The sequence below is a fragment of the Tamandua tetradactyla genome, chromosome 5, assembly GCF_023851605.1.
Source record: "Tamandua tetradactyla isolate mTamTet1 chromosome 5, mTamTet1.pri, whole genome shotgun sequence".
NCBI classification, from domain to species: domain Eukaryota; kingdom Metazoa; phylum Chordata; class Mammalia; order Pilosa; family Myrmecophagidae; genus Tamandua; species Tamandua tetradactyla.
The window spans coordinates 167,797,012-167,818,082 of record NC_135331.1 but is presented as its reverse complement, the minus strand read 5'-3'; the positions used below and the strand labels follow the sequence as shown (position 1 = coordinate 167,818,082).

At 42.6% G+C, this 21,071-nt stretch overlaps 1 protein-coding gene across 2 annotated transcripts in view; it reads right to left on the bottom strand.

Annotated features, from left to right (window-relative positions):
* Positions 1-21,071, bottom strand: part of LOC143685039 (uncharacterized) — a 193,607-nt gene that overhangs the window by 6,214 nt on the left and 166,322 nt on the right. Inside the window, exons 36-43 of one of the 2 annotated variants that reach the window (XM_077162579.1) lie at positions 20,919-21,028; positions 11,327-11,476; positions 10,428-10,481; positions 9,124-9,291; positions 6,080-6,232; positions 5,705-5,839; positions 4,999-5,151; positions 3,372-3,581 (exon numbers count right to left, since the gene is read on the bottom strand). In XM_077162579.1, the coding sequence (XP_077018694.1) occupies positions 3,372-3,581; positions 4,999-5,151; positions 5,705-5,839; positions 6,080-6,232; positions 9,124-9,291; positions 10,428-10,481; positions 11,327-11,476; positions 20,919-21,028 (1,133 nt within the window). The remainder of the gene's footprint in view (positions 1-3,371; positions 3,582-4,998; positions 5,152-5,704; positions 5,840-6,079; positions 6,233-9,123; positions 9,292-10,427; positions 10,482-11,326; positions 11,477-20,918; positions 21,029-21,071) is intronic. The other variant, XM_077162580.1, reaches the window with a different exon arrangement.

Genomic DNA, 21,071 nt, shown 5'->3' with positions numbered 1-21,071 from the left:
CCAAAGTCCCAGACCAGAGTCGTGGGGTCCAAAGTGCACCCCATATGCATAGCTCACAGTTGTTTTTCTTTTAAATTTTATTTTGTCTTTCTATTTTTTTATTAGAGCAGTTGTAGGTTTACAGAAGAATCATGCAGAAAGTACAGAGTTCCTATATACCCCTTTTTACTCTCCTAATTGTTTTTAACTATTACAAAGTAATACTAAACAGGTGTTTTAAATCTTACTGGGACAAACCCAAGAAGGCCCTGCATTCTCTGAGCTGTGTGTCCATAAGCTTATCTTTTTTTCTCTTCTTATTGAGATATATTATATAGTCACATACCATATAACCATCTAAAGTGTACAATCAGTTCACAGTATCATCATATAGCTGTGCATTTATCAGTACAACCTATTTTTGAACATTTTCATTACTCTAAAATAAAGTTTAAAAAAAAATTAAAGGAAAAAAGAATGCCCAAAACATCCCATCCCCCTATTCCTCCCAATGTCTATTTATTTTTTGTCTTTTTTTTCTTACTCATCTATCTATACTGTATAAAGGGAGTGTCAGTCACCAGATTTTCACAATCACATGGACACACCTTAAAAGTTTTACAGTTATTCAATCATCTTTAAGAATCTAGGCTATTGGATTACAGTTCAACAGTTTCAGGTATTTCCTAGCTATTCCAATATATCAAAAACTGTAAAGGGATATCTACATATTGCATAAGAAGAACCTCCAGCATGATCTCTGGACTCTATTTGAAATCTCTCAGCCACTGAAACTTTATTTTGTTTCATCTCTCTTTCCCCTTTTGGTCAAGAAGGCTTTCTCGTTCCCACATTGCCAGGGCCAAGCTCATCCCCAGGAGTCATGTTCCACATCACTAGGGAGATTTACACCCCCGGGCGTCATGTGAAGTTTACTATTTCTACGTTTTCCCCACTCTCTTAAGGGAACTTTGCAAATATTTTTAATCTTCTGCCCAGATTACTCTGAGATATATCAGGGCATCACACCATCCTGTGCAAATCAACAAGATCTCACTTTGTATTTAAGGCTCCATGTAATTATGGTATAAGCCAACCATACAAGTTAAATTAGATAGTGTGCTATGAAAATATAAATTGCACACCAAATAAACATCTCTTCTTTTGGTCTCACACAGAAGTTGAAGTTTTAAAATACAGTCAATATCCTCCTTTACCCAATAGTCCAACCCAGATCGTTTCATTCATATGTCTAATTGAAGTCTGATCACTTTTTCAGTGTTTTTAACAGTTGCTGTATGGGGTAATGCTGACTTTCGTACCTACAGAACTGCAGCTCTGAGTCTCAGGTGCCATACAAATACTGGAAGTTGCAGGGAACTACCAGGCTATACACAACGAGCTCACCAGAAGCTTATCTTAATAAACTTTAGAGAAGGCTGTTCCTGGTGTTTGTGGGTCCTCTCAAATGTAGTTTCAATTTAAGTAGACTATCAGATCTCCAGAGTTAGGAAAACTTCCTAATATAAACTAAATCTGAAGTTTCTCTATGTGCTCTGGGAATTTGTGCAGAACTCCAATCCCCAGAGTAGGAGTCAGAGAAAACATCCCGAGTCCCTGAGCCAGGCCAAGCTAAATCAATTTGACAAATACTGGTAAAGGAAAAAAACATGCTTAAGCAGGACGTATTTTGTGTTAGCAGGCCCCACCTTCATTTCACAGAGCTAGCTTGTTCAGTCTCCCCAAGGCCACACAAGCAGTAAGTGGCAGAGCTAGAATTTAAATTTGGGTTTTCCCATCTGTTTCCAAAGCTTATCTGCCTGCATATTCCCAACAAAAATACAGACAACTGACATTTATTGAGAGCTGTGTATCAGGCCCTGTTCGAAGCAGTTTGCTTGAATAACTAAATTCTCCCTACCCTAAAACCTATATAAGTTGCGTATCATTATTATCTCCATTTTATCAGTGAGGAAACTAAGGCATCAAAAGACCAGGACCTTGCCCCAAATCATACAGCTAGTGACATTGGAGGGCTTGGGGGTGTGAACCAGGCAGTGTGACTCCAAATGACCTCGGCAGGCCAGGGGTGGGCAAGGGCACCGACGCTCTCCGAGGCCAGATGGCCAGGACCTGCCCACAAGTCGGGAGGCTGCTGGCCAGGGACTCTTGCTGACTAGCAAGTCCACGGACTGCTCTTAGGTATGGCATGCTCAGGGATATGCCCTGGGATGCATGAACTGCCAGGAGAGTTGCAGGGGCAGTTTGGGAAAGTTCAACAGCTGTTTTCACCTACATCTCTGGAAAACATGTATTTACTGGAAAAAATCTCAAAATATGTCTCTTTTGACTATCTGTAGAATCTCAGCTATTAACCAACTAATGAACTACTAACTAGAGAGGACTTTGAGATAACTAATCTATGAACCTCCCAATTTTTGCAGTGGCTTTTAGAAAAGCACCATTAATAGGACAAATGTGAGATGCCAAATTTTTCTGATGGATTCAGTCGTATTTTAGTTTACTTTTCATGAAATAAATGCAAAACTCTAATTCTTTTCTTCTAAAACTACTCATTTTCTCTCTCCATTTCTACAAAAATATTTTCTCCAGAATTCCATAAGTTTAACTTTTGTCATTTTATTTTATTTTTGGGGGTGGTGGTTTATCTTTTGTAGAATTCTCCCTCCTGATCTCCACCTTATGCACTTGAAAAAGTTGGCCAATAATTTAATTTAGTTTTCTGACTTCTCTTTCCTAATATCTCTGGTGAATTAACTAAGTGACCTCAATTAATTCAGTAAATATGCATGAAGTGTTTGCTCTGTAAGAGGCTGCTTCTTTTTCCTTTTGTATTGAATTATATTCTGTGGTCTCCTTTGTTAGACCTTGCATTAATCCACATTCATATTTTATTATTTCCTCCTATTTTTTTCAACCATAGGGTATATTTAACAAGGATATATTGATTGCAAACCATATCTGCTTTTCTTTTTTGTCTCTGCAGTTCCAGAAAGACTTTGAATAAAATATTTTTACAATAGCTTCTGTGATGCTGCACCTTTTCCTGATTATATCTTAGAATTTTCTAAAGGATCCCTAGATAAAGCTTAGGGCTCTGAAGAAACCTGTTTTTCAATTGGGTTACAAGGGTGCCAAGATTTTGAGCCTTGGGCACCCAGGCCGTCATCCTGTGCCATAAGGAGCCTGAGCAATCACCCAATGTGGGTAATCATATTATCATTTTCCTGGCGTGTCCAGAGGTGATAAAGGCTGAGAAACATTGCTGTGGAGAGCAAGAGAGAGGCATGGAAAGAAAGAGAAGAACGAAACGGTTTTGCCGGGCACCCTAATCTGCTTTCAAGTGGGCATCACCTCTCACTGGAATTTACCTGTTGGATTTCTCTCTTAATTTTCTTCTGCTGAAACTGACCCAGTTTAGAAGCCCTCTCAGCCTCTTCAGTAAGGAGCTGCAGTTGCTGTTCCTTTTGTTCCACATCTTCCAAGAGCTTCTCCATGCTGGAGGTCTTCATCAAATCCAGCTGCTGCCGGTTGAGAGCCTCCTGGGTTACTCTGTGTTCTAACTCCTTCAGCAACTGAGTCTGTGGCAGGAAAAGGCCAGGAAAACAAGGCCTGAGCCCTTCTCAGCAGAAGGCTGGGGTGGAACTGACTGATGTATTCTGGGCTCAGGGAGACCTGGCCCAGCGGTCTGCCCTCCAACAGCAGACAGCAGACCACAGGATGGAGCCCTGCCTGGCATTTAGACCACAAGCCCCCAGGCAACTCTCAGGGGGAACAAAACCAACCAACCACCATGAAAAGCCAGGAAAGTGATCTCGTCATTACATAGCAATACCAGGTCAAATGATTCATTTTTTTAAATCAAGATTTGATGACCATGTTTATGCAAAGTAACCAAATAATTAACCAAACAATCATACCTATTACAAGCTACATTGTATTATCATTGAGCCTTCTTGAGATAGTAGCACTAAGGTTTAACATTGGGGGACAGGGGGATAGAATACATGCAGTGGGGTGGGGAAGGAAGATTCTAATCTTGGCTTTAATTTCCAAAATAACTTTAGGGAGCCCAGGTTCTAGTTGGTTAAAAAAGGAAAACAGTAGTAATGCTGTGGCTCTGTTCACAAATCTTTCTGAGTAGCACTCTTAAGTACTAGCTGGTCAATCCTTAATTAGAATATTAATATAATTATTGACATGTACATGGCTCCTTTCCAGTTTACCAAGTACTCTACATCAACAGTTCACCTGATGTGCAATAACTGAGGAATTGGAGTCCAAAATGAACAATCAAATAGTAAATTATATATCATGTATTAAGTATGTCCTGTTTTTCCAGGCTGTTATCAAAACTCAGCTATTCTCTCTAAACTGAGGGTCCCTCTGCTTTATTCATGCTCAGAGGATTGGCACAGCTATTGAAAGCTTAGATTTAAAACACCCTTATTTTGGTGCCATCCCCTTCTGAGCAGCAGTAACATCTGAGAGTGTGACTCAGTAAGGGTGACCATCAGGAAAGAAGCTAACACTCTGGGGTACAGGCTGGTGACTGGACCACACTCCGCGCACACAGCAGATTGCTGTCAATGAAAAGCAGGCTTGGGGCATGAAAGGCATTGTGTTCAAGGCAGAGATCCAGATGCCAAGACACTCACATGGTAAAAAGATGCTCCGGGAAGTGTATGCACACCCACGCACACACACACGTACACAGGAAAACAATCTTGTGTGTGAATGATATTTTACCATCTCTGCCAAATACAAGTAAGAACAAAGGCCTGTTGGCCACTGCCCTTGCCTTCTGGGCCAGGCCAGGATGGAGAAGGGAAACCAAGGGCCCGGCCGTCTAATTCTGGCCATAAGATCTGCTCAGCCATAAGATCTACGGGGGAGCTGTGGTGGCTGTGACAGGCAACTGTGGGGCTACTTCTAGCTGCCACGTTCAGCTTTGCAGAACATGTTCAAAGACAGGAAGAGATATTCTGAGCCAGATACCTGCTTGTCTTGCTGCTTCCGCATCTTCGCGTTGTCAGCCTGGGCCCTGGCCAGCGCCTGCCTTAGAGCCAGCAACTGTTGGCGAAATAAAACTGCTTCTCGTTCTGCCATTAGCTTGATGCTAAAACACTCTTTTTTACTTTGAATAGCTTCCTGGAAACATCCCAAACACAGGAAGATAGGAAATAAGTTCCCGCCATTTTAGTTTCACAAGCAGCGTAGTAATTACTTCATCATCTATCATTCTTTGAAACTTCCAGTAGTATGAAGCGCCTGTTTGTCACTGCTTCCATGATTTTAATTAAGCATAGTGGGCCAGATCAGAGTAAGCACTTTCAGAAACAGTAACAGTAAAGGTTTCCAAACTGTGATTAATGTGTTTTGGGGTCTATTTGCTTTAAAGCAGATGACCCAAAGATGAGCAATACTTTGACAAAGTAGCTTCAGGCCCTTGGTAAAATATCTCCTTCAACTTTTCCCTTCCCTTGTGCTAACCTCTCTGATCTGCTCTCCCTTGCCATTTGCTTCTGCCTCCTTCCTATTTCTTCCTAGGTTCTGACATTGTCCCAATGCAAGAAAAATCCCCAACTGTCAGATCCTTCCACACAGTTACCAAGGGCAACTGGGGCCACCAGTGCAGCAGAAGCTGCAATCAGGGTGGCCCACCAACCCCAGGTTGGGCCGAGCCTCCCTCCCTGGTGCTCACCAACTCTGCCCTGCTCAGCTGGCTCCGGAAGCGTGCCTGCTGTGTGGCCAGCCTCCAGCAGCCCAGGATCCTCAGTTTGCACATCAGTGTGGCCAGGCTGCAGTTCTCCTCCTCCAGGGCCCGCAGCTGCTCCTGCTAAGAAGGCCCCCATTCAGCAGAGCCTGCCACCAACACTTCTCTTGGGAAAGGCATGAATCCTGGCATCAGAAACACACCTTGCAAAAGATGACACAACTGTGCACCAAGCCACAGTGTCCTGTTTAAATGCCCGGTGCAATGCTTTCTCAGGGAAAACAGGTGGAGTGTAAAGGGTGCTATGGGAGTCAAATGCTAGGAGGAAATGGGGCTATCCCATTGGGAAATGAAATCACATACTTTGGCTTGGTTTTCTTTCATTCCTTCATCAGGTCTGGCAGACCCCCACTTTTTCTTTAGGTCCTTCATATTGTCAACTCCTTCTCGTCGCACCTCACCGATGAGCTCACACACTTTCTGAATCAAATTTAGCTGATTCTCATCCAACTTCTCCTGCAAATTGCAGACTGAAGTTAAAGAAGTACAATGGATTTGGGGGTGTGAAGGGCAGTGGGGGAAGAGCCATTTTGCCTTCAGACACCCAACTTTCAGAAATGATTTCACATTAAAATACTATCCACCAGAGACAATTACTCCCTCATGCATTATATGGAAGCACACTTGCAGCCCCTTTAGAATTGTTTTTTACCCACAGCCTTCATTGGACTCTTGCACATTAGACAGCATGCCTAGGTTGTCAGATGCAGGTAGGAGGTCACAGGCAGAAAACCTTTTGTCCGAATTGCCCCCTGGGAAGGACAACTTGGGAAGTTGAACCAAGGATTTTTTGCCATAGGTTTGTCTCACAGTATAATCAGCCACTACTAAGGAATCCCCCTAAAAATAAAGTGGAGGAAGGAATCAGGCTGACTGATTATTTAGACTCCAGCAGAAATCTTATTATGAAACAGCCCATTCTAAATGGCTTATGGCAATGGTAAGTACAACTGTAGACCCAGCATACACTCCTTGGAGTGAGCAGGAGTGTGTCCTCTCTGAAACATTCCCAGAGAGGAAGGTAGGGGAGAAGTGCCAGCTGGGAGTCCATGGCAGAAGCCTGGCTGCTGGCCTCATAGCTAAAGCTTCCCAACCCTGGGGTAGAATGGGGATTCCCTGTGTTGGGGGACTTGGAGGAACTATTTTAGCTTGGGAGAAGTAGAGAGTATACTTTTTGTTCAGGGATCTGGCAGAAGCTCAAAATAATTTAAGAAATTCTCTAATCATTTCACACTGGAAAAGTCTCTCAGCAATTCCAGTGTTCAGGGTTTACCCACCCCTCTCCTCAGCACCAGACCCAGCCTTTTAGTTTTGACCCTTTCATCTTTGTAAGTATTTGAGGCCCCTTCTAAAGTAAGAAGGAGATCTCCAATTCTGGAATGACCAGGCTCAGGCAGAGCATCAGCGGGAACTCTTGTCACCATGATGACCCAGGTAATTCAGAATGGAATTACCAGGGAGAAACAGGAAGTGGCGACCCAAATGGAGCTAGCTTTGCAGTGCCTCCAACAGCAAAAAGGAGGGAGCATTGCAGGAGTTAGTGTTGAACTTGGGGGATGGATCTTCAGTGACAGGTCAGCAGCTCCTGATAATGGATGTGAGAGAGAGACTGGCATGATTTTGAGAGTTGGAAAAATCTTTGAAAGCCAATTCAAATTCTGAATCTGCCCAGCAGGTTCTCAGGAGATATTTGCTGCCACCTCCTCTGGGGTCTGTCCTGGTCCCAGGCATACTCGCGCTTTTGCATAGTTACTTTCAGCAGGCAAAAAGCAGTAATCCTATTACTGGAGTCCTTTATTAACAGAGTGAAATTTAAACTGTTGGGGCCTTGGAGCAGCAGACTCCCAACCCCAACAGCAATCAGATGATGACAATGGTAACTGATAACAGAGCCTGAAAAGTAACAAACACCTAAATTAATCTAAATTATCTAAAATTCAGTGTCTATCATGATAAAAATAATGACAACCCACTGCTGACTGTCTTTCTGCAGCAAAAGCTTAAGGCTGGAGAATTCTTGGGCTCAAGAGTCTCTTTGTGCCAAAGCTCAATCAAGCCCCTTCTAAGTCTCATTTCTATATCCCTTAACTTAGCACATGCACCCACTTATTCCCTAGTTAAGCAGGAATAAGCACCCAGCTAAGATTCACTCTTGGACCTGAAAGATGGTCATTTCTTTTTCTCCTCCCCAGTCTCACTTTACTAATGCTGCTCCTAGGCTTGATCACTTCTTTCTTCTTGCTAATAATTGGCTCTTGCATTTTTTAAGCTTTTCACTAAGTTTATTTCTTCCAGACTATAAGTCTTTCACACCAAACCAGAGCCTATGCAAGGGTTTTCAGCCCTTCCAACCAACCCTCTGGATTCCTCCCCTCTCAACTTAAAATGAGAGAGCCAGAGATTTCTACACCCCATCAAGCCAGGGCCTATGCCTTCTGACAAGCCAGAAGCAGATACAGAAGACAGACCACCAGCCCTGAGCACCCCTTAAGATTAAGGGGCGAGAACTCCCTGAGGGGGAATTGGAGGCACACTAGAACAGGGAGAGAGGGGAGAGAGAAAACAAGTTCTAAATCAATTACTGAGGGTGTGAACCCATTGTAGGTAGGACTTTCTGATGAGGTTACTTCAATTAAGGTGTGTCCAAACTCAATCAGGATGGGTCTCAATCCTATTACTGGAGTCCTTTATAAATAGAGTGAAATTCAGACACAGAGAAAAAGCCACAGAGGGAGCAGTCAAAAGCTGAAAGTCAATGGAATGCAGAAGAGAAGGGAGAAGCCAGGAGAGGGTGTCATATGTGACACCATGTGAAGGAGCCCTTGAACAAGGATGGTTAGTCAAGGTCAGCAAGCCCTGTGTCTGGCACAGACACTGTGCCCAGGGGCTACCTACTTACAGGAAACACCCAGCCACAGCTAACCCATCTAAAGCCAAATGACCCCACCTGAGTGAGCCATCTACAGAGAAGGATAGAACCAATGAATCTACCCAAATGCACTGTCTACCACTACACACCACCCTGCAGAGAGGGGAAGGTAGAAGAAAGAGCCCCAAACAAGGACGGAGGAGTGGGGATAAGTAAAGCTAATCTATAAAAGCAAATGGCCCCATATTGCCTATTGCCTCTTGCCCTCCATCTTTCTTTACTTGTGAGAGTGCTGCATGTTACTTTCTCTGCATGTATACATACTAAATTTCTTACCTATTTGCACTAAAAAAAAAAAAAAAGTCTCTCTGTATTACAAAGCCCATTTTGTCATTGATCTCTCTGAACGGCTGATGTGGAAATTGGTTATACCCGGCTCACCACAGGTCTGCCCAGAATGCCCACACAGGACACTCACTTTTATGTGTAAACAGGTTACAAACAAAGCTTGGACTAACGCTTCATATTCTTCTTGGACTTCTTTTCTGATCTTATTTCTGAGATTCAGATTCTCCTCATCTACGTCTGTGAGTCGGGCTCTCAAAGCAGTGATTTCCATGATCAAATCGTGGCTGAGATCTGCAACCTAAGAGCAGAAATCTTTTTTTAAAAAAATAGAAATGATTTAGGAATTCCAAACTGCAACTATAAAATAGTTCTGTATAGATCAGTGTTGAATTTGCCCTTCTATTTTGAATCTAATAAGAAAAGGCAACTATACTTTTGCACAAATGTGGGCAAAGGAATCCAAAGTTGGCTCAAAGTTTCCAGAACAGAGCAAGATACATAGTAGGTACTTAATAGGTAGTTGCTGCATGAAGGACCCCAGAAGAGCCACTACTTTTGCACCATAAGTTGGGGACAATACTTCAATTGTCATGGCCTCTGTGGTGATTTGGAGCTATGTACCCAGAAAAACAAGTTCTTAATTGATTACTGAGGGTGTGAGCCCATTGTAGGTAGGTCTTTCTGATGAGGTTACTTCAATTAAGGTGTGTCCAAACTCAATCAGGATGGGTCTCAATCCTATTACTGGAGTCCTTTATAAACAAAGTGAAATTCAGACACAGAGAAAAAGCCACAGAGGGAGCAGTCAAAAGCTGAAAATCAATGGAACGCAGAAGAGAAGGGAGAGGCCAGAAGAGGCTGTCAAGTCTGATGCCATGCGACAGAGGAGCCAGGACCAAGGATTGCCAGCAGCCAGCCCCAGAATGCCAGTCTTAGGAAAAAGGCATTGCCTTGATGATGCCTTGATATGTACTTCTCCTAGTCTCAAAGTCGTGAGCCAATAGATTCCATTATTTAAGCCAACCCATCACATGATATTTGCTTTAGCAGCAAGGAAACTAAAACAGCCTCCATCTCCAAACTGGCCTTCCACTGACACGTCAATCCAAATACCTTTTCTTCTTTGGAATCTGTTTTAATGGGCTTCAAAATACAAAAGCAAAGGAGAAAAAATATACAATATAACAACAACAAAGGGAAAAAACTCAAACAAAAGAACAACAGCAAAATAACAAAACCAACCAAAAACTCAAGAAAAAAATGACTTCTCAACTGACTGTGGGTGTTTTTGTAGGGACTCTTCATTGACAGGAAAAACTGCCTCTGAACATGGCAAAAGTAAATGACATTAAGAAGTCCCACTTCTGGCTAACTCTGAGAGGATGGATTTGAGAATCAGAGATGAGAACCTTTTTTAAATAATAACTGACCTACCTGACCAACATCTTCTGCAGGCAGATTCTGACCTCTTCTTACAATGTCTAATTCCTGAGGAAGAGAAAGCAGTTCATAACCAAACTCAAACCTTTACTCTTCCAACTATGGTCCAATTAGTAACACCTGCTCCAGACAACTCCTATTTATATGGATGGTGCCTCATTTGGAGCTCACATGGACCTAGGGCTGTACTTGTCATCCATTGGACTTCATGACATCCAACACGACATCAAAAGATAGCATGAACTTCCAGGCAGCAACATGATGTCGAAGACTCAGCTATGCGGATAAGCCAAAATGGAGGCAAATCCCAAGATTCAATATTTGATATTTGAATGCATCATTTGATTTTTTTGGCTAGTCTTTCAGACGTTTCTTAGGTACAAACTAAAATTACACTGAACCTCTGATGTAGCCCTTTTCAAAAACATATAGAATCTAAAACAGTGACTCTTAGATCCCGCTGATGGGGTCTCAGTTTAAGGAAATCTCATCAGTGGAGATGACATGATATTCATCTTGAAGACAGAGTTTGTTAAAGGATCCTGGTTTCTTACTAGACTAGGAACAGTTCACTATGCCTTGTGTTTGCTGAGGGCGGGAACTTCAGTTCTGTATCTTCTCCAGGGGCCCAGCCCCTTTGGGACATATCTCTTAAAATTCCCACTAGACACCTCAAAGCACACAGTCCAGCGTTGGTGAGGCCATCAACTTTGATGCAGAGAATACCAGAGCCCAAGAAAAAGAGTCAATGTGAAGAGTAGTTTAGAATACCATTTACCCTCAATTCCTGCATAAGAAAAAATTCCCTACTCAACCTTACTTTCCTCTTCCAGTGGCTCCTTTCCCCACTACACCCATTCCCACTTGCACTTCTCATCTCTTTGGGAACATACTTGCTCTTTTTGGCAAAGCCTGTGTCTCGCATGCTGCAATAGATGCTCGTAGCACATGGAATAGGTCTCAAAATTGCTGCGTTCTCTTGCCATGACATTGCAACCCAGGGAAAGCAGGCAGTCCTCGAGGTGGTCTTTTCTGAAAGTGATCTGAAAAGTAGAGGTATCATCCCTAGCAGCTCCAGTGGGGCTGCTTCACCATGCCAGAGCTCAGGGCACATGTGGCTGTGCCTTAAAGATCTGCCACCCTTTCCTCTGTCCCAGGACAACAGCTCTAGCCTTCCAAGCATCTTTTACAAGTTTGCTCTTAACATTTTCATGGCCAGGGTCAAGAGTACAAATATCACATGTCTAAATAGTTTAAATGTTTAAAAGTTATAAATCAAACAAACTATTAAAGTAAATGTTAAATTATTCCACCTCAAAAAAATAGATCTTCAAAATGACTTGGAAGGAGCGATGCCCTGATAAATCCCAGAGTGATTTGAAAAGCGAATAAAAAAGTATTTGTAAAATCCCCTTTGGGGAATGGTGAGAAAGGGGGAAAATTCAACTTCCCCAAGTTGAATTCTTGATATTCTCACAAGCAGTGTGGAAAATCAAAGCTATAGGCTGAGCCCCCAGTCTTGGGGTTTGTTCATATGAAACTTAACTCCACAGGGGATAGGTCAAGCCTACTTAAAATTAAGCCCAAGAGTCACCCCCAAGAGAACCTCATTTGTTGCTCAGATGTGGCCTCTCTCTCCAGCCCACACAGCAAGCAAACTCACTGCCCTCCCCCGTCTACACGGGACATGACTCCCAGGGGTGTGGACCTTCCTGGCAACGTGGAACAGAAATCCTAGAACGAGCTGAGACCCAGCATCAAGGGATTGAGAAAATCTTCTCAACCAAAAGAGGGAAGAGAGAAATTCGACAAAGTGTCAATGGCTGAGAGATTCCAAATAGAGTCAAGAGGTTATCCTGGAGGTCATTCTTACGCATTAAATAGACATCACCTTGTGAGTCAAGATGTAATGGAGAGGCTGGAGAGAACCTGGATGAAAATGTAGAGCTGTGTTCCAGTAGCCATGTTTCTTGAAGATGATTGTATAATGATATAGCTTTCACAATGTGACTGTGTGATTGTGAAAACCTTGTGTCTGGTGCTTCTTTTATCTACTTTATTGACAGATGAGTAAAACATATGAAATAAAAATAAATAATGGGGGAATAAATGTTAAAATAAATTTAGATTGAAATGTTAGTGATCAATGAAAGGGAAGTGTAAGGGGTATGGTATGTATGAATTTTTTTCTGTTGTCTTTTTATTTCTTTTTCTGAATTGATGCAAATGTTCTAAGAAATGATCATGATGATGAATATGCAACTATGTGATGATATTGTGAATTACCAATTATATATGTAGAATGGAATGATCATTAAAAAAAAAAGAAATGACCTGGAAGGCCAGATCTGAATTTTTAATTCTTGAACTACTCCAAGTTGTGTGCTGAAAGGTGTGGGCAAGATAGCCTGGTTCTTGTTCCACTGCCTCAGGCCATACCGTGAGGCCCCCCCATGTTGTGAGTGCACAGTGAAACCTACATGTTCAAATTCCATCCACAGCCTTCAACACGGGTGCCCTTGGGGAGGATCATCTGGGAAGATGTCTGGGCAGGCCCTGAAATCAAATTCTTGGGCCTCAGGTATCTGGAGCATGGCCCAGAAGGAAGGCAGGGGATCTGGGTGGGCATGTTACCCATGTGTTTTTGTGTGCATCTATGGGCATGTTTGTGTTTGTGTTTGTGTATGTGTATATGTTGTGTATCTCTCTTTTTCTCTCTGTGTGTCTGTATCTGAGAGTTGTGTGCCTGTGTGCATCTGTGGGGATGTCTGTGTGTTTGCATGTCTGTATTTCTCCCTGTGTGACTGTATCTGTTGTGTGTGTCTGTGTGTCTGTATCAGTGAGTATGTCTGTATGTGTATCTGGAAGTCTTAGGAAGCCAGGTCTAGACTAGCCTCCACCCTTACACAAGCTAGGTCTGGGACACTCCCAGGGTCAGGCAGGCTCGGCTCCCTGGCAGTCTCCTGCAGAAGTTAGGCTGCCCTTGCAGCCTGGGGCAGTTTCACTGGCTCTGAATTGATTTTCTGGCAGGCCCAGAACACTGTCCAATCAGCACAACCTCAGTGACCCCATCAACCTCCAGAGAAAACTCAGTTAGGCTTCCCTAAGGCAAGTTATTGAGGCAAAGTAGCAGAGATGGGAAATGCTGGTGAAACCTGGTATTGAGGAGGGGACAGAAAAAGTGGCTGCTAGCCAAATGCCAATGAGAGGGTGAATTGGGATGGCATTTTGGAGGATAAGTGGGCAGGATTTAGGAAAAGATGTTTAAATGATCACGACTCTTGACCCAGTAGCTCCTTTTCCAGGAATTTATCTTTAGGAAATAATAAAAATTATACACAAAAATACAGGTAATACAACAGACTACTGACCAGCCACAAGAAGGAATGAAGCTGTGAGGCATGCTACTAGGTGAGTGAAATTTAAGGATTATATGTTGAATGAAACGTCAGAAACAAAAAGACATATTATCATGCCTCACTCATATGGACTAACTATAATATAAAAACTTGGTGAACTGAAGTCATGAACATGGGTTATCAGGTTGGGGCCTATTGTAAAGGGTCCTAGATTGTAAGCTCTTAGAGCAGTCACATATATTTATGAGTTGAAACTGTTATTTCTTAATTCGGGGTATCAAGCTGTTTGTTTATAAACTGGTTATTCCCAGAAACTTCAGATATTCATGTAACACCTGAGACTCAGCATTATAGCTCTGAAGCTATGAAGTCAGCAGTACCCCATACAGGAACTGATCAAAAAGTTGAAAAAGGAATCTGACTTTGAGTAGAGATATGAATGAAGCTGATCTGGATAGGACTAAGGTAAATCAGAATACAGGGTTAAAGATCATATTTTCCATATTTTAAAACTTCAATTTCTGTGTGAGAACAAATGGAGAGATCTTGATTTGGTGCAAAACTTGTATTTTGGGTACTGTATTTCATAACTTAACTTGTACAGTCAGTTTAGTTGAACACCATAAGTACATGGAATCTTGAGACTTTGTTGGTTTGTCCAGGTTAGTATGATGCCCCAAAATATTCCAGAGTTATTTGGGCAGTGAATAAAGAAGTATTTGCAGGGTCCCCTTGGGGCACTGGGGAAAAGGAGGAAATATTCAACTTCCCCATTTGGAGAATTTCTGATATTTTTGCAAACAGTGGAGACAATCAAATCAATGGGACGAGCCCTTGATCTTGGGGTTTGCCCCTACGAAATTTATTCCTGCAGAAGATAGGCTAAACCTACTTAGAATTAAGCCTAAGATTCACCCCCAGAGAAGCTCTTTTGTTGCTCAGATGTGGCGTCTCCCTCTAAGCCAACTTGGCAGGTGAACCCACTACCCTCCCCACTGTGTGGGACATGACTCCCAGGGCTATAAATCTCCCAGACAATGTGGGACAGAAATCCCAGGATGAGCAGGGATGAACATGAAGGTATTGAGGAAATCTTCCTGACCAAAAGGGGGAAGAGAGAAATGAGACCAATGTTTCAGTGGCTGAGAGATTTCAAATGGGGTCGAGAGATTATCCTGGAGGTTATTCTTATGCATTATATAGATATCCCCTTTTTTAGTTTATGGTGTACTGGAGTGGCTAGAGGGAAGTACCTGAAACTGTTGAGCTGCATTCCAAAAGCCTTGTTTCAGAATATGATTGAATAATGATAGAGATTTTACAATGTGACTGGGTGATTGTGAAAACCTTGTGTCTGATGCTCCTTTTATCCAGAGTATGGACAGATGAGTAAAAAATATGGATAAAAAAATAAACAGATAATAGGGAAAAAAAAGTTCAAATAAATTGGGTAGATGGAAATACTGGTGGTCAATGAGAGGGAGGAGTAGGGGGTATGGCATGTATGAGATTTTTCTTTTTTCTTTTTCTAGAGTGAAGCAAATGTCCTGAAAAATGATCATAGTGATGAATACATAACTATATGATGATATTGTAAGCCACTGATTGTATGCCACGTATGGAATGCTTTTATGTTAAGAATGCTTGTATGTTAAGACTTGTCAATAAAAGTATTTTTAAAAATACAAGAATGAATCCATTCTTACCCACCCAAACATGAAATACTAAACAGTCACCCAAAATCAGGCTGTGGTTACATGTTTACTGAAAAGGAAAGAGACGTTTATAACATAAAGTCAAGTGAAAAAAAAAAGCACAATACCAAAAAAGGTCATACAGAATAACCTTATTTTGTACAAAAGGAAAAGTACACGAATAGGAAAAGAGCTATATTTATAAAAAAAATTTGGAAGGAAATACATCAAAATGACAATAATGGTAATAAATCAGTGGTAAGATTAGGAATGCATTTCGTAACACATCATGTTTCTATTTTCTAATACAATATAATCATAAAATATATAAACAATCAAGAGATATTAAAGTTTTTAAAAAATCGTCAACCATTTGGGCTTGGCAGGATGCACTCAAGGTCTGCACAGCGGAATTAGCAGATGACAACAGGATGGACAGGGTTGCCCTGAGCATTCTGGGCAGTAGCCAGGCAGCTAGAGGAAGGAGCCCTTACCCCATGCTTTCCCTCCAGAGCCAACCCCGTCCGCCACTCACTCACTAGGGCCCTCTCAGGGGGACCGCTCAGTGGAGTGGGGGTGAGCTCAGTCTGTCCTGCCTCTCTTGCACTTCTTGCCCCCACCTGCCCCTTGGAAAATGGGCTCCAGGGCAGCCAGAGTTTAGCTGCTAACACCAAGGCAGAGGGAACTCAACATCTATCCCCTGAACCTTGACTTCTTTAAGGTGAAAGGGCCAAGGCTAAAAGGTTTAGTAATGACAAGGGAAATGCTTCCTGGCGCAATCACAATGAAGCTGTGGGATGGCATGAGACTGCATTAAAGGCCAGTACGGTATGACCAGTGACTTTACCCAGCTGGGCCATACCCCATGCTCAGAGACAGTCAGAGTGACCCACCGCTGGCTGTCCTGGGGCAGCAGTGCCTGGGCACAGGAGTGCCAACAGGCCTCCAAAAGTACTTCAGCACCAGGCATGCATCTCAGCCCAACTTGACAGTAGCTACCCCAGATACATGTTCGCAAATGAATAGAAATGCTAGAATTGAACCACAGCAGCCCTCTGTCGTACAGCACACCATTCCCCTTTTTGCCAACCCAATCTTTTTCCAGCAACGGTGAAGAACAATTTGGTGGGTCTGCATTATACCAAAGAGGTGAGAATAGCCAAGAAGCCCCCTTGAGCATCTTCCAGTGGCCAGAGAAATTTTGTTGCTGCCTTCCCTGCATGGATCTGCTGAGGCCTTAGGAGGGTGGTCTAAGTTCAGCTCAGGGGGATGGCACAGAGCGGGTGAGTCTGAAGGCAGGGAGAGGGGTTGGACCCAGTCACAGCACCTTCGCAGGGGGCCTGGAGGGGAGCTCATATCTGAGAGGCATGTCTGAGGAGGACAGACAGGATGCCGTGAACAGCAGGCGACGGAGAGGGACAGATAAAGGGACTACCACGCCCCAGCTCTCCCTTTTGCAGGTGGATTCTGTTTCTGCAGACTATTTGCTTCAGGCCTTCCTGAAGTAGCATTTGGAGCCACCTGAGCTCTGCAGTGGATTATGGAGCCACCTGAGTGCTGTAGCTGGATTATTGCTCATGTGTTTTCTGTTGGCTCAATCCTTCTGTGGGCTCTCAGGACAATCTGCTTCCTAAAAGCTGCTCTAGAACTCACCCTCCAACCCCTGGCAACCTCCCTGCTTCTTCCTGAGTCATTTTAAGTATCAGCATGATGGCGTCAAAATGTACTGTGAAGGGGCTTCAACTGCTAGCTTCAGCTACAAGGCAGGTCCCTGGAATGCTTAAAAAATCCCCCCAACCACAGAGTGAAATTCATGGCCCCAGTTCTGCCTTGGAAGCAGCACTGCCCTCCATTGGGATGATTCCATCTCTGACATTTAAACCTAAGCCATGATGGATGGTGCTGGTTGGAAGGGCTGCAGACTGCTGCTCAGATTCTGCAGGAGAATGAACCTGGGGTGAAACATGGCAGGTGCCAGGACTTATCACAGCTAATGCCTGGTCCTGTAGCCTGCTGGGAGCAAACTGTGCTTCTATATTTTCTCCATTTTGCAATCCCTCATAGCAATTAGTCTAACAGCAGGCTTATACAAGGTTTTCTGATGAAATTTCTAAAATACCTGCCCCCTCTGACAAAATGCTTCAGTGACTTTCTGCTGACTCTGGGATAATATCCAAACTTCTATGGGTTGCACAAAACACCATTCAGTATCTGGTCCTACCCACCTTTCCGATGTCCTTCTCTGAACACTTTACTATACTGTGCTAGTTTGCCCTGCCTTTTTGACCCAGGCCCTCTTCATCTGGCCAACTCCTACTTGTGCTTCAAGACTTGGCTCAAACAACAACTCCTCCAAGAAGTCTTCCTTGATCATCTCCCATTATACTTTGCAGTTGGCTTGGTCCCCTTTCTTTGAGTTCACATAGCATCCTATGTATGTCTCTATCAAAGCATTTAATGACTCTTCCCTGACATTGGTGATTCACCTAACTGTCTCCATAAGCTCTTTGAGGGCAAAGGCTGGAAATAATAGGAGATCTATAAATGCTTGCTGAATGAATGAATGACTTATTACATATGAATGGAAATGGTTCTGGAAGCCATAGAATAGACTATTACAGTTCTGATTTACAAAAGAATCTCTAACTCAGACCAATGTATTTGATATAAAATTTGAGCAAGATACTTGAACTGATTATCAAAGGTTGGTTTCCTAGAATTTGGAAAAGGAAGCAGAGATGCCTAGAAGCCAATATTGGTTCAAAAATGGTCAGGTCAGATTAATCTTATTTCCTTCAGAAAATACAGCAGGCAAGCATACCTGGATTTCAGCTGGACATCTGAGAAGGTTTCTCATGTTATCCTTGTGGACAAATAGAGATCCTGAGTTGGGTGACAGTACAAGTGAATGGGCTTCTGGCCAGAGAAAGACTTTGCTCCAAGAACATGGCCAGCCTGGAGGGGACCTAGAGTGGGCAGCACTGGGCTTGGTTCTGTCTCATCATACCTTCCTATTAATGACCTGAATGGGGGAGGATGCAGAGAACCTGGGACATAGAGAAAATGTACTAGATGACAAAAATCCAGGTTTTAAAAAATCTCAAGGGGTCCAAAGAGTGGACCAAATTAAACAACAACAAAGCCAGATAACAGGGTAGCAAAAGAATGCCGGAATGCAATGTATGGGTTTCAGAGAACTGTTAGTTCAATGAGTCAGCCATGATGTAGCTGCCCAAACCCAATACACTCACAGGTGTTAATCACATACCCAGGGTCAGGGCATTCCTAGCTGCTTGGACCACCTTGAATTTAGAGGAGACTGACCAGGAAGAGGAGGGTGCTCTATATAAGATGACTGAAGGAAACAGAGACAGTTTAGTCGGAAGAAGAGAAAACTGGGCTGAGATCCTGAGCAGTCTGAGCTCTGCACAGAGACAAGCAGGTGAAGGGGGAGTCCAGTCCCCGCTTAATTTTCCAATCCACGTGCCCTTGCTGGGGTTACCCCTGTCTGGAGGAAGGGGATTTGTAATACACTACCAGAAGTCCTGTTTTGTAATATGCACAGAGGCTCCACACAAGCTAACAATGACCCTCACAGAGCTTCTCTGACTAAACTGCTCTCCATCAGCTAAAGACTTGTTTTACGGAGTCAGAACCACAGATTCCCTGCATGGTGGAGAGAGCATGGAGGCCAAATGCACCTCAACAAGAGCTGACTGGAATAAGAGCTGCCCAGGACGGGTGTAGGAGGGGAAGAGAGCAAGTTCCCTGCCACTGCAGATGATCCAGAAGAGGCTAGGAGACCACCAGACACGGACTTCGGAGGGGGCCAGCATCCCAAGTTCCTGTGATTCTAAGACACAAGCAGACCGACACCAACTTGTCAGCATGCCCCACATTTTGGCTGTATCTGATAGGGGTTTGATCTGCCTACTAATGCCCAGCTTTCCTTTCTACAGGACCCCCCCCCCCCCACACACACACCTCAATGCTGAAATGAGGTATATAGGTAGGGGAAGAGCAGATCTACAGCCACAAAACTGTTTTATTCAAATATTTTTCTGAGCATAATCACCTCTGTTCCTCTAACTGGGAACCTCTGATCTGCAGGAACCCCAAAAGAACAAAACCTCAAGGACAGAACTACTTCATTACCTCAACAAAATACACAGTACCACATTTTGTGTATAATTTAAAGCAAATACGTGTCAATCATAAAGTTCTAAGGAAAAATATATCCCTAACACAGTCTGTGAATTCTCTTTCTCATGATGAAGAACCAAAGTGTTCATTATAAGATGAGGCATATTTGAAGGACCTTGAGCTGTATGTAAATTTGGGGGAATCATTATTTTAAGAAATTGAGCACATTTTGTTAAGCCAGGCTTTTTAAAAAAGGTTGGATTTCAAAGGAAACCGGATTCATATCTACCTAATGCATTTATGTTTAATTTATTAATGATCCTAAAAGCTCTGTTATGGCAAAATACCCACATAACACTCTCTTATCCTGCCTTTTCAGCTGATTCTTTTGATTTAGCAAGGCACTTCTTGCCAAAGTAAACTTTCAAAATTTCAACAACTGCTTATGTGTGTGTGTATTAAATATATACTATTATTATATATACGTCATGTAGAATTGTTATGGATTCAAACATTTTTCTGAAATGAAAAAAAATTGTTCATGCTGTTTCCTTTGTGGACAGGAGATTGGGGAAGGTGGGGGGAGGAAGGGAGAAAATTTTACTTTTCTGGTCTACAAATTTTTTTCCTATTGAATATTCTTTTCTAAAAAATGTTTTCTAGGGATGTTTTCTATAGTACTAAGACTATTTTGATTTTCTTTTTTGAAATTTTCTATATTAAAAAAAACAGGATGATGCAAGAGTAATTCAGTGATAGAATTCTTGCCTGCCATGTAGGAGACCCGGGTTCAAGTCCCAGACCATGCACTTCCCAAACAAACAAAAACCCAAACAATGAACAAAAATTCAACAAATGGTGCTGCAATAACAGAATACTCACATGGAAAAACAATGAAATGTGATCCCCACCATACAGCATACAAAAGGAAGGAAGGGAGGGAGGGAGGGAGGGAGGGAGGAAGGAAGGAAGGAAGGAAGGAAGGAAGAAATATTGCTAAACATGAACTCATACCTAAACAAACCCCAAGATCACTTTAAAAATTGTACCAAATCTGAAATCAGCTGGCAGGCATGTACGTTTCAGTTATTTCCATCTTTACCAGAAATCAGTCTTTTTCCAAAAGATAAATGATAACAAATGATTACTATTTGAGGTTTAGCCTCAGTATTTATATCATCATTCTAGGAGAAAAGGGAAATATTAGTAGATATCTGTGAAAGGAGAAAGTCTTCTTTTATTTGGGTTTATGATTTAAAAAGTCAAAATGTCTAATTTTCAATACATACCTCTAGCTCACCATCTTGATAATTCTCCATTAATCTCTGTATAAATTTTTCAACTATCTGTGGTCTTATGACTGAAAAATTTTCTTTCATAACTTGGTGTTTCCACAGCTCTAGGGGGAGAAACACACCAAAACTAGTATCATGAGACATGAC